The 12,828-nt window shown below is 44.0% G+C and overlaps 1 protein-coding gene and 1 long non-coding RNA gene across 5 annotated transcripts in view; one reads left to right on the forward strand and one right to left on the reverse strand.

The window, feature by feature from the left end:
* The window catches only part of smoc1 (SPARC related modular calcium binding 1), a 246,871-nt gene that overhangs the window by 56,937 nt on the left and 177,106 nt on the right, over positions 1 to 12,828 (forward strand). For 3 of the 4 annotated variants that reach the window (XM_087990075.1, XM_087990076.1, XM_087990078.1), the window contains one exon: positions 7,294 to 7,350. In XM_087990075.1, coding sequence (XP_087846201.1) covers positions 7,294 to 7,350 — 57 coding nt within the window. Of the gene's footprint in view, positions 1 to 7,260; positions 7,351 to 12,828 lie in introns of all 4 variants that reach the window. The other variant, XM_087990077.1, reaches the window with a different exon arrangement.
* Positions 1 to 12,828, reverse strand: part of LOC148149434 (uncharacterized) — a 65,014-nt gene that overhangs the window by 24,663 nt on the left and 27,523 nt on the right. The window lies entirely within an intron of this gene.

Here is a 12,828-nt window from a genome sequence, read left to right on the forward strand (position 1 = left end):
AAAAGAGACGATAGTTGGCAGGCTTCTCTACAACCCTCCATTGATTTCACTGGAGATACCATCACATAAAGTCAGCACTCCCCCTTTCTCTGAGGCTAAGTTCAGTTAAGGCATAACAGCCTTAATAAAACTACAGTGGAACTGTTTTGTAGATTGCTTTTCAAGTGCTTCCCTGTGAAAGTCTGTGCTCTTGGATTTGACTGGGGTCAACCCACAGTCAGTGGTGTGTCAGCCCTCATCCATCTGCCTGCTGGGAAGTGCCGAGCTAAACTGATAATCCCTGACGTGACTGATCGCCACAAGCTGCATGCTGTTAACCAAGCTCCTTTATCATTGAGCAGAGCACACCGAGTGCTGTCTTTTTTTTCAATCCCTCGCCTTGCATCAGGTGGTGAGGAACAAGAATCCTTAATCCTTTTCAAATGAGATTGCCGAGAAGCTGACTCAAGGGGCCGAATGGCCTGATCCTATTTCCTAAGTGGTTGCTTAGAAGCTGCGGTAATTGGGGGGAGCACTGATATCCAGACATTAGTGCTTTGAAGGCTGCGATTGAAGCTGAACTTTGACCCCTTCGTGTCTGAGGGCTACTGCTGTGAATGGTCTAACCTAGCAATGGCTGGGCTTGGCCTCATTTCATTGAGCTTCCCATTGCAAATAAACTGTCTAGCCGGTTCTCTACTAAAGGCTAGAATCTTCTCCTTCAGGTACAGGAAGGAAATGCTAAGCTTACTTTGGAAGCCTGGCTTTTCCCTCCTTTCTTTCCCTAGATATGGAGAGGGGACACAACTGCACTGCAGCTCTTGAGAAGCCTACCCTGGATAGGCCCAGAGTCTTACAAAGAGGCAGATTCACTGAGGGCCACAAGTGAAGGGAAAGTAGGCCATCGATAAAGCCATAGCACTCACATAGACAGGAGTTCTGGATTCTCAAATTTCATTTAAATTGGCTTTATCTCCGTTCGTTATGGCCTGAGTCTTTCCCCTCTGTTGAGGAAGCCCCCTTTTCCCCACCCTTTGGGATGAAGGAAAGCTAACTGTGCTGCACCATCCCGAGGCAAGGCTGTTGACCATGCCATTTTTGAGACATCTGCAGACAGCAGGAGCAAGTGCAGTTCCAATGACTTGGTGAAGCACATCCAAGAATTACCTTCAGGCCAGCTTGGCTACTGTTGAGTTTCCGTGGCCTACTAAAATGCAGAGATGGCCCCCACTGGCCCTCATTTGAGGTGTGGGGAGGAAGGGGCTTTGGTTGGCTCTTGGTCAGCTGACATCTCTTTGTAATCAGGAACAGGAACAGAAGAGAGGAAAAGACACATCAATTTCTATTTGTTTGCTTATTTGGCCTCTCCACCTCTCCTGAAGGGTCTGATTCCCAGATTCCAGCAGTCCTCTGGTATTTAGTGAAAGGACCATTCCTTGTACAGGGACAGCTTATATCGGACTGCTATTTCTCCCTGTGGGCATTACACAACATGTACAGAGTTTACCCTGTCTGTTTGTACACGTGCCTTAAGTACCAGCACGCAACGGTTGTTCTGGGGCCAAGCCTTTTATGGTCTGACTCATTTGAATCTGGTGGGTTCGATCACAGACCAGGAATCTTTTGTGGGTTCACACAATGTTTCGGTTTGTTAGATAACGGTAATCCCAAATCTGTGCAAATTCAAAAGCCAGCACAGAATTGGTCCCAAGACAGATGTATTTTAGGCATCATGAGACAATAACATATAGGTAAGAAATAGGTCATTCTGCTCATCGAGTCTACTCCACCTTTGAACATGGTTGATACACTTCTCAATCCCATTCTCTTGCCTTTTCTCAGAATCCTTTGATTCCCTAACTAATCAAGAACCTATCTATCTCCGTCATAGATACATTCAATGACTTGGCCTCCAAAGCCTTCTGTGACAATGAGTTCCACAGATTGACTCTGGCTGAATAAATTCCTCCTCATCTCAATTCTGAAGGGTCGTCCCTTCACTCTGAGACTGGGCCATCAGATCCTAATCTCTCCTACTAGTAGAGAGATCTTCTCCATGTCTACTCTTTCTAGGTCTCCTGTAAGTCTTCTGTAAGTTTCAATGAGATTCCTCTGCCACTCTGGAGGCAGGAAGCATGTTTCCGCTGATGGGTGAGTCCAGAACCAGAGGACACAGTTTAAAAATAAGGGGTAGGTCATTTAGAATAGAGTTGAGGAGAAACTTCTTCACCCAGAGAGTGGTGGATAAAAGGAATGCTCTGCCCCAGAAGGCAGTGGAGGCCAAGTCTCTGGTTACTTTCAAGTAAGAGATGGATAGAGTTCTTAAAGATAGTGGAATCAAGGGTTATGGGGATAAGACAGGAACAGGATACTGATTATGGATGATCAGCCATGATCATAATAAATGGTGGTGCTGGATCGAAGGCCCGAATGGCCTACTCCTGCACCTATAGACTATTGTCCTCCTAATTCTTCTAAACTGCACTGAGTACAGATCCAGAATCTGAACTGCTCCTCACATGACAAACCCTTCATCCCCCCGGGATCATTCCTGCAAGCATCACAGCTGTGTATGAGTCTCACTTGTTAACAGCCTGTTCAACTATGACAAATATCAGAGTCCAAAATGGTGCTCACCCAACATTGACTCATATGCTCCTTCCAGCTTCTGATTGGTCACCAGGACTAGGAAACTTGACCAGACTGTCTTCACACATTTTCCTCAGCCAGGGTCACTGAGGTACTCAGTCCACAGCCATTACCATGAACGTGACATGTTTTGGACCAGCATCTTCGACCGTGCTTGGAGATTTCTGACTGTCACTGGACTCACGTATGTCGAGGTGCTGATTGGTATTTGTTTGACATCCTGTAAATGTTGTAGGGAAAAGCAAAATGTTGCTGGGTGAGATGCTAAACAAAAGTTACTGCCTGCTTTATGTTTTGCAAATGGCCATTTAGGACTTGTGTTTTTAACCGATTGAGTGCTACATTTCTCTTAGCAGCTTGCCAACCAACAGCATGTTTCTTAAGGTCTGGAAACACTCAGCCGTGCCAAAAAAAAGTATGATTCTACATTCTAAAATAGAGTTCACTTTAAGTAAAATGGAAAGTGTCTCTTTGTGAGTAGTGTAAACTGGTAATGGACTCCAATTTTCTGACCCTTTTACACTCCTTATTGTTGTCTTTTAATTGCATTTAAATGGGTGAAAATACTGGTTGTATATGGAAATGATTATTGAAGTGCCCCTGGAGTATTTTATGTGTTTTAAGTTGCCTGTCCTCTCTGATTTGTACACGGAGATTTCTGACCTTTCGCTTTTTGACTGTGAATCTGCTTTTCTTTAGCTTATGGGCATGTGCCTCCTAACACAAATCATTGCTTGCCTCACTGCAGATGATATGTTGATAATGGCTGCCGGTGTGTTTAGATGAGTTGCCCAGTTTCCTAATATGTTTTCGCCTGCAGTTTGAACTCCCCCATCTTGCTAAGGTTACGAGTTCCTAACGTGTTATTGCAGTTTACAAGCTTCCACAAAAAGAAAGGGTCACCATTACCATGGCAACTGAGGACACCTAACTCAGTCAGCAGCACCCCTCATTTTAAAAGAGGGTCACTCTACTCCCCATGACATTAAAAATGTCAAATCATGCGTTGGATGGAATTCAAAACATTATTTTCATTGGATATTAAATTCCTTTTGTTAAAAAGTGCAGTACAGTTAATGATCTTAGTCATAAAAAACCTACAGCTTTTGTCTGACTAGAGGTGTCTAAAATCAAAGTGGAGAGTTCAGCTATCCATTCAGCATTGGTCACATGACACCATCCTTTCACTCAGCAGGTCCTGCCCCTTTGCTTTATATTTGATATCTGGGTTCTCTTGCTCCAATAATTCCTGGGAGGAATTATAGATCTTGTACGCACAAACACAACTGATTTTAAAGTTTCACTCCCTGCATAGGATGAGCAGCCCAGTCACCAATGTCAAGTTTGCGTGCCCAGGATAAATTCCACTTTTCTATCTTCAGGATGATAGGGTCTTTCAGTCCTTGCCCAGCATTGCCAAAGTCAAATTTGTGTCAGACTTGCTTCCAACTATGTCAGTAACATATCCCTTCCAAGACCTCTAACCTTACCACAGTGTAGCTTGGGTGCCAAATCAAAGCCTCTCTAGCATAGACCATCCTGATTAAGGTAAATCAGTTTAACATAAATACAACATTCCATACCGGGACGTCTTCAGAATTGACACTTTTATAAGCATTTCATTTAGTGGGCACCACTGCCTACCAATATGAGTCAATTCATCTTAACAGTTTTCAAGAGGGGCAAGAAAATGTATGCTGAAGGTACCCATATAATTTACACATAAAAAGAATGAATATGATCAGGCCGAATGCAGTGGGTTTGGAGATGTGAACTCTCTGGGTTGTGTGCATTATATGGTGTCACATAGGACTCTCTTATATTGTGAATGGCCCATGTGAACTGCCCCTCAGATCCCAGCCATGAATAGGGCAAGAATGGGAATGCTATCCCTGGCTGATTGATGAGATAATGATCAGCATATTGTGAAGGGGCCAGATGTTCAAAGGATATGAGAAACTCATGATGCCAATTGAACTGCAGAGCTATGGTGGACAAAATCAGAGGGGCAACACCCACGATAGTGAACTCAGTCATTGAAGTCAATAAAAACTGGGAGGGATGGAATAAGTTGCCCTTTCACTCCCACTGCCCATGGTAAGACTCCATCTCATTGAAAAGTGCAGCAGGTCAGGCAGCATCAAAGGAACAGGAGAATCGACGTTTTGGGCATAAGCCCTTCTTCAGGAAACTGCAAAACGTCGATTCTCCTGTTCCTTTGATGCTGCCTGACCTGCTGCGCTTTTCCAGCAACACATTTTTAAGCTCTGATCTCCAGCATCTGCAGTCCTCACTTTCTCCATCTCATTGAATCCTCAATCATGTGATCTTTTGTGTTTCAGCCATTTTTAATTTTTATGATTGGATGTGGGCTGGAGAGGTAGCATTTTGTTGCCCCTTCCTGGTTAGCTTGGCAATTGCCTTTTTTAAAAACAAAAACTCAACATTTGTTCCTCCTTTTATTTTTGCTCTAGGTTCTCCCCTCAATCCTGACCACTCTGATCCTAATGTTGCAATGACATTTTAGTTCAGCAGTCATGCATCCATTCTTCATGTTGGTGTCTTTTGAAAGCTAACACAGCTGACCCTGATCTAGCTCTCGCTCCAAAATCCACCACATGGACAATCCTCCCTTACTGTGTTTTTCTTTGCCCTTCCTTTCATGTAGGTATCACTGGCTGGGCCAGTATTTGTTGTCCATCCCTAATTTCCTTTGAGAAGGTGGTGGTCAGCTATCTTCTTGAATCACTGCCGTCCTTCCGATATAGGTACGCCCATTGTACTGTCTAGAGACAGTTGCAGGAATTCAACACACGTATAGTGAAAGATGGGTGATTATAATTTCAAATCAGGATGATGTGTGGGTTAGGGGGGGATCCTGCAGGTGGTGATGTCCCCATGCAACTGCTGCTTTTGACCTTCTGGGTGGTAGAGGTCATGGACTGGGAAGGAGTGTGGTCACAGTGCATCTTGTAGATCATACACACTGCTGCAGTTATGGTGGTGAAGGGAGTAAATGTTGAAGGTAGTTTATGGAGTGTGATATATAGGCTCTTTTGACCTGGAGGGGTTTGAACTTCTTGAATGTTGTTGGAGCTGCACCCATCCGCAGAAGTGGACAGCATTCCACCAGACTCCTGACTTGTGCCTTGGAGATGGTGAGTGTTATTGCCATTGCTGATGACTAGAACATACGAGCAAGGAACACAAGCAGGCTATCCAGCTTTGCTCTGTCATTCTGGAAGATAATGGTTGTTTGACTTTAATCTTAACTCTACTTTCCTGCATACCCCTGATAATCTTTGATTCCCATCTGTAATCAAGAATCTAGCCACCTCTGCCTTAAAGATTCTGTGTCCACACTGCCTTTTGAGGAAAGGAATTTTAAGACACTCACTCTCTGAGAAGAAAAAGTATTTCCTCATAAATGGGTCAGCCTTTACTTTTGAACTATGACCCCTGGTTCTGGATTCTTCCACAAGAGGAAATATCTTTTCCCCATCCACCTGGTCAAGTCACCTCAAGATCGTATACACTTCAATTAAGTCACCTCTGACTTTTCTAAACTCCAGAGGTTACAGGCCTAGCCTGTCTGGCCTTTCCTCATCAGGCAATCCGCTCAGTCAGGGTCAGCATCTCTGGTTAGACACCTTCCTGGAACATTCCTCAAATGATCTTCTGCGCCCAACCACCCTGGATAGATAAACGGTCTTTTCTTCCCACCATCTCCAGTATTTTTATTATTAATAAACCAAAATTGAAACAAAATGAATGATTTGGCCATCTGGAATTTTGTGTCAGCAGCCTCATGTGTGGAAACCTAGGTATGACTTCTCTGTCCCAACATGTGGAAACAAAGTGACTCCCAACTGGGATTAACATAGTTTTTAGACCCCAAGAATACCACAATGTACGGATAGAACCCTTACTTTGTTGGAGCAGAGCACCTGGATTATAACCATGGTACGGTAAAGTATCCCTGGAGCCAGTGAGCCTGTAAGTAAATCATTGAGGGACTTTTAACTGAGGGCACCCTTGCTGGCCAAATCTATGAGAATGAAACCATTGCCCCCAAGGACCCAGTACATTTTAACAACTCTCAAAATCTGACTAAAGTACTGAGAATGGTCATTGGTCAATAGAATGGAACTTACACTTCAGAAGTTTGCATCCAAATTCAGGGCAAAGTACACGTTCAGAATTTTTATGCACATTACAAATATTGTTGGCTATAAAAAAAGAAATAATTACAAAATTCAAAAATGTGTTCCCTTCAAATTCTAATGTGCCCTCACGGTGGCTGTCTGAGTTTTTTTTCAGGGAGGGGGTTAGTTTTGATTCCTTACTAGCATGACATGGTAAGGTGCTGTTTTCATGTATTTTTAATCTCTATTCTGGATATTGCATGTTCTGTGTTTGCTTCCATGTATCAACAGTCATGAGTGACTGGAGGTGAGTGTTTCACTTTGCATTACATGTCTTTCCTGAGGTGCTTCTCTGTCCTGACTCTCTGCGCGCTGTGAGCTATCTTTCTTTACTTTCCATTTTTGTTCCTCAAGTGGCCGGGCCATGTGCAAATCCCATCATTCAATACTGCTGGAGAGTAGATAGTATTTACCTCAATAATGGTAGTTTCTTTTCAATTCTTTCTAACGCTAAATTCAGAAGACGTATCGAAGCCGACCCCAACCGCTGAAACCCAGCCAGTGTTTGACGGAGACGGTGAGTCCATTTCAAATCATCTTTTATCATCTTGTATTTTTGGTGTGAAGGGTGAGGGAGGGTAGGTTGGTTACTTGAAGACTCCCGTTTATTTTCCCACCAGCTATTGGGTTGCAGTCTGAGGGAGGGTTGTGAAAAGAAACATCCAAGTTTGATTTAATTGTTTGTGTCAAGGATGTGTTTGAGAAGCTAGTGTGATAATCATTAACTTGAAAGAATTCTCCAAGTATTATGGTTGTTAGTAGCCCAAGAATGGAAAATCACCATGCATCTTTCTTCAAACAAAAACATAGAAAGGCAAAATAATTGGGATGCTGCAAATTTGAAATAAAGACAGAATATATCAGATACATTCAGCAGGTGTGGTAGCATCTATGGAGTATTAACATTCTCAGGTCTGGGGAAAGGATGTAAACCATTTTTTGTTATGTTCTATGTATTTCACACCAGACCTGCTGAATATTTTCAGAATTTTCTGTCGTATTTTCTTCAAGTGATAGTAGACTGTATGAGAGTAACCCTTACAAAGCCTTGTGTACTACAAATGCAAATGAATAGCCCATGAAAATAAGGACCTTCAGTTTCACCATGGAAAGAGAGAAAAGACTCTGTGCATGATTAGAAGATTTATTTACTATTTCAAGTAACTTAAGGATGGTACTGGTACTTAATGAGCCGTGAGAAAAGCCAATAGAGCAACATCAGGACAGACTGAGCAGAGATGGTGTTGGTCAGGAAGGAGTTGCCTGAAGAATCCTTGACATTGACTCTAGACCTCATGATGTCTTAAAGTATCAGGTCAACCATGGGGAAGGAAACTTGATCACTGTATATCACTGTCCCTTTGCCTGATGGACCTGTGCTCCAACATGTTGAACAACATTTGGAAGAATCACTGAGGGTGGCAAGTGTGCAGATTGTACTCTGGACAGGGGGTTTCAGTGTCCACAGCAAGGGTGGCTCAATAGCAGCACTAACGATGGAGCTGGTCAGGTCCTAAAGGACTGGGTCTCCAGTGAGGGAACAAACAAAAGGGAAAAACATACTTGACCTCATCCTTACCAAGCTGCTGGCTCCAGATGTATCTGTCCATGACAGTGTCGGTAATAGTGACCACCCTGCAGTTCTTGTGAAGACAAAGTCCTGCTTTCACGTTGAGAATAACCTCCATCATGTTGTGTCGCACCATCACCGTGCTAAATGGGACAGACTTCAAATGGATTTGGCAACTCAGATCTGGGCATCCATGAGACTTTGAGGGCCATCAACAGGAGCAGAATGGTACTCCAGCACAATCTGTAACCACGTGGCCTAACTTCTCCTCCACTCAACCTTTACCGTCAAGCCAGAACACCAACCCTGGCTCAATAGAGAGTGCAGGAGGGCATGCCAGGAGCAGCACCAGGAGTACCTAAAAAATCAGGTGTCGACCTGGTGAGCCACCACACAGGGCTACTTGCATTCCAAAGAGCATAAGCAGCAAGTGACAGAGCTAAGTGCTCCGACAATCAGCAGATCAGATCTAAGCTCCGCAGTCCTGCCACATCCAGTTGTGAATGATAGTGGACAATTAAACAACTCACTGGAGGAGGCAGCTCCACAGATATCCCCATCCTCAATGAAAGAGAGCATAGAACATCAGCGGAAAAGATAAGGCTGTAACACTCGCAGCAATCTTCAGCCAGAAGTGCCGAGTGGATGCTCCATCTCTGCCTCCTCCTGATGTCCCTTGTATCAGAGATGACAGTGTTCAGCCAATTCAGTCCACTTCATGCGTTTTGAAGAAGTGGTGGAGGTAGTGGTTGCTTCAAAGGATGTGGACCTTGCTAGCAGATCAGTACTGATGACTTGTACTCCAGGACATGCCGTTCACCTAGCCAAGTTCCTGTGCAGGTACAACATTGGCATCTGTCCGACCATTTGGAAAATTGCCTACATGCACCCTGTACATAGTAAGCAGACAAATCCAATCCACCCAATTACTCCTCCTACAGTCTACTCTCGGTCATCAATTAAGTGATGGAAGGTGTCATCAACAATGCTAACAGGCACTGTTCTGGTTGCCCTGCTATAGGAAGGATATTACTAAACTGGAGAGGGTTTGGGAAAAATTTATCTGGATGTTGCAGGGACTGGAGGATTGGATAGGCCAGAACGTTTTATATTGGAGTGTAGGGGTTTGAGGGTTGACCTTATAGAGGTTTATAAAATCAGGAGGGGCATAAGTAAGATGAATGACAAGGGGTCTTTTCCCTAGGGTGGGGGAGTCCAAACCAAGGGGGCATATTTTTAAGATGAGTGGAGAAAGATGTTAAAAGGACCTGAGGGGTAACATTTTCACACAGAGGGTGGTTCTTTTGTGGAATGAACAGCCAGAGGAAGTGGGAGATACGGGTAAAGTTACAACATTTAAGACATTTGAATAAATACATGAAGAGGAAAGGTTTAGAGAGATATCGGCCAAATGCAGGGACTAGTTTAGTTTGGGAACATGGTCAACATGGATGAGTGAGACCGAAGGGTCAGTTTCTGTGCTGTATGACTCAATGACTCTAGAACAAGCATCACTCTATTGACAACAAGCTGCTGATGCTGAGTTTGGGTTCTGCCAGGACCCCTCAGTTGCTGACCTCATTCCAACCTTGGTTCAAACATGGACATCGCAGTTGAACTCCAAAGGTGAGGTGGGAGTGACAGCCCTTGACATCAAAGCTGCATTCGATTTTGTGTTAACATCAAGGAGCCCTGGCAAAACTGGAATCAACTGGGGAAAACTCTCCTTGCTGGAGTCATATCTGCCACATAGGAAGATGGTTGTGGGGAGGTCAGTCATCTCAGCTCCAGACATCTCTGCAGGAGTTTCTCAGTGGAGTCTCCTAGGTCCAACCATCTAAGAACTGGGGATATTCTCTGACGATTGTACAGTATTCAAAAACATTCATGACTGCTCAGACAGTGAAGCAGTCCATGTTCAAAAACAGCAAGACTTAGACAATCTCCAGTCACAAGTAACATTACACACAAATGCCAGGCAATGATCTTCTCCAATGAGAGAATGTGACTATTGCTCTTAGAAATTCAGTGGCATTAGCATCGCTGAATCTCCCTCAATCAATGTCCCAGGGATTACCATTGACACTGGACTCATCATATAAACACAGTGACTACAAGAGCAGATCAGAGGTTAGGAATACCATGGTGAATAACTTACCTCTTGACTCCCCAAAGCCTGTCCACCAAGGCAGAAGTCAGGAGTGTAATGGAATACTCCCCACTTGCCTGGATGGGTGCAGCCCCAACAACACTCGAGAAGCTTGACACCATCAAGGACAAAACAACTCATTTCACTGGCTTCACGCTCACAAACATACACTCCCAACAGCATCAATAATCAGTAGCAGCAATATGTACCATCTCCAAGATGCAGCAGAGAAATTCTTCAAGCCTTCTTCAATAGCACCTTTCAAACAGAACATGGACTGCTGCAGCTCAAGAGGCAGCTCACCACCAACTAAGGAGAGATGTTAGTTGCTGACCCAACCAGTGACCATGAATGAGTTTAAAAAACGGTGCTCCTTTGGAACATAAGAGAAAAAAAACTTGATATGTCCCAGGCCCATTACATAATGGAGGGACCAGTGAAGTGGGTGTATAGGAGTAATGATCACAAGCAAAAGAAATTCTACACGCACAAACATAATTTTAAGAATAAAAGTTTCTCAGCATAACTGCTGAGACAAGCCAATATCTAAGTCAGTGAGCTGTGGATCTAGCTGAATTAGGCAAAGGGGAAATCGGGTAGTCCTATTCTCTGGTGAGAGAGCTGGAAAGATTAGCTGGTCCACGTATCTCCTGTATCTGAATGGATTCCATACCTCGGATGAGTGCATTTTCCTTATACCTGTACTGTTGCAGAATGAATACTTCCTGTAGCTAACTAAATATCAAAAGTGAATGGAGTGAATCAAACTCACTTGACAAAGAATTAACAGCAATAATTTTCAAAGTGTGGAAAAATCTAGAAAATGGCGATATATTGTGTGCTTCTTCCTAATACTAGACTCATAGGTTCCCTAGATGTGGAAACAGACCATTTGGCCCAACAAGTCCACACCTACCCTCCAAAGAGTAACCCACCCAGACCCATTCCCCTATCACTGTACATTTACCCCTGACTAATCGACCTAAACTACACATCCCTGAATACTACAGAGCCAATTCATCAAACTTGCACATCTTTGGACTGTGGGAGGAAACCCACACAGACTCAAGAAAAGCATGCAACCTTCACCTAGACAGTTGCTCAAGGTTGGAATTGAACCCAGGTCCCTAGCACTGTGAGGCAGCAGTGCTAACCACTGAGCCACAATGAGTGGAGCTGTGAGTTTTGTATTGAGTTCAGGATCAATGGTCAGTCACCTCTGTTGACCTGTGACCATGTTGACAAAAGGGCCGCATCAGAAACTGGTCTTCAATATTTCCAATCATGAAGCCTTCACCCCTCACCTTCTCTCCCCACCCCACTCCCAGATTCACATTGTTTCGCTGGACCAATGGTGAAATTAAACCCGGAGGCTGAAAATTTAGCATCAAGATTTTGTTTCACCACTGACTAAACAAACAATTGGGCATTCACTTCACGAATCGGTGTGATGTCTCAACATTTCTCCATTCTGTATGCTGGCTCGCGATCAGCTCAGGGGAGGTCTGTGCAAATCAATAGTCTGTCGGGAAGAACAAAAATAAAGCAGCTGTGGTTTTTAAGTATAGACCAAGAAGGCATAATAATAATGTTACTGAAGTCAAAATCTTACTGTGATATGTGTGCATGAGTGGAATTCTCTTAGTGCAGGATAAAACGTCCAATTCAAGAGTAAGAATTCCAGCTGGTGTCCCGTAGAATAATTTAGCAACCCAAAGAGAATTATGGTTATAGCTGTATCTTGGAATCCATGGCATCTACACAGTTATTGAGAGGGGGCTTTTGGTGAAATTACTCAGTGTTATTTGAGGATAGTTGTTTGATTCACTTGAAGCTTTTCCGCAGCTCCTACCCTGGAGGAGTATGGGTCAAGTGTGGGCAGCTGGGGCTAGTTTAGTTTGAGATTATGGTCGGCATGGACTGGTTGGACCGAAGGGTCTCTTTTGGCACTGTATGATTCTATAAGTGTTTTGTACCTCATGAGGTCCTTGCAATGGTTTGTCCCTCAATTTGTAACATCTTAGGAGGATGTCAGCTTGTGCTTGGGGACACAGGCACTTTCTATGCTCAGCCGTTGAAACTGCGTGCCTGATTCAGGCTAATGGCTTTTGAGGTCATTGGAGTCAACTCCGGAAAGATCAAATGGGGTCACCTAACTGGGCAGCTTACTGCCACAACCTGGTTCTGATCGTAAGACGCAGGAGCAGAACCAGGTCATTTGGCCCACTGGATCTGTTCCGTCTCTCAGTGACATCATGGCTGCTAGCCAGTGCCAG

This window comes from Chiloscyllium plagiosum, unplaced genomic scaffold, assembly GCF_037043375.1.
Source record: "Chiloscyllium plagiosum isolate Xiang-an unplaced genomic scaffold, Cpla_swu_hap1 HiC_scaffold_8, whole genome shotgun sequence".
NCBI lineage: Eukaryota > Metazoa > Chordata > Chondrichthyes > Orectolobiformes > Hemiscylliidae > Chiloscyllium > Chiloscyllium plagiosum.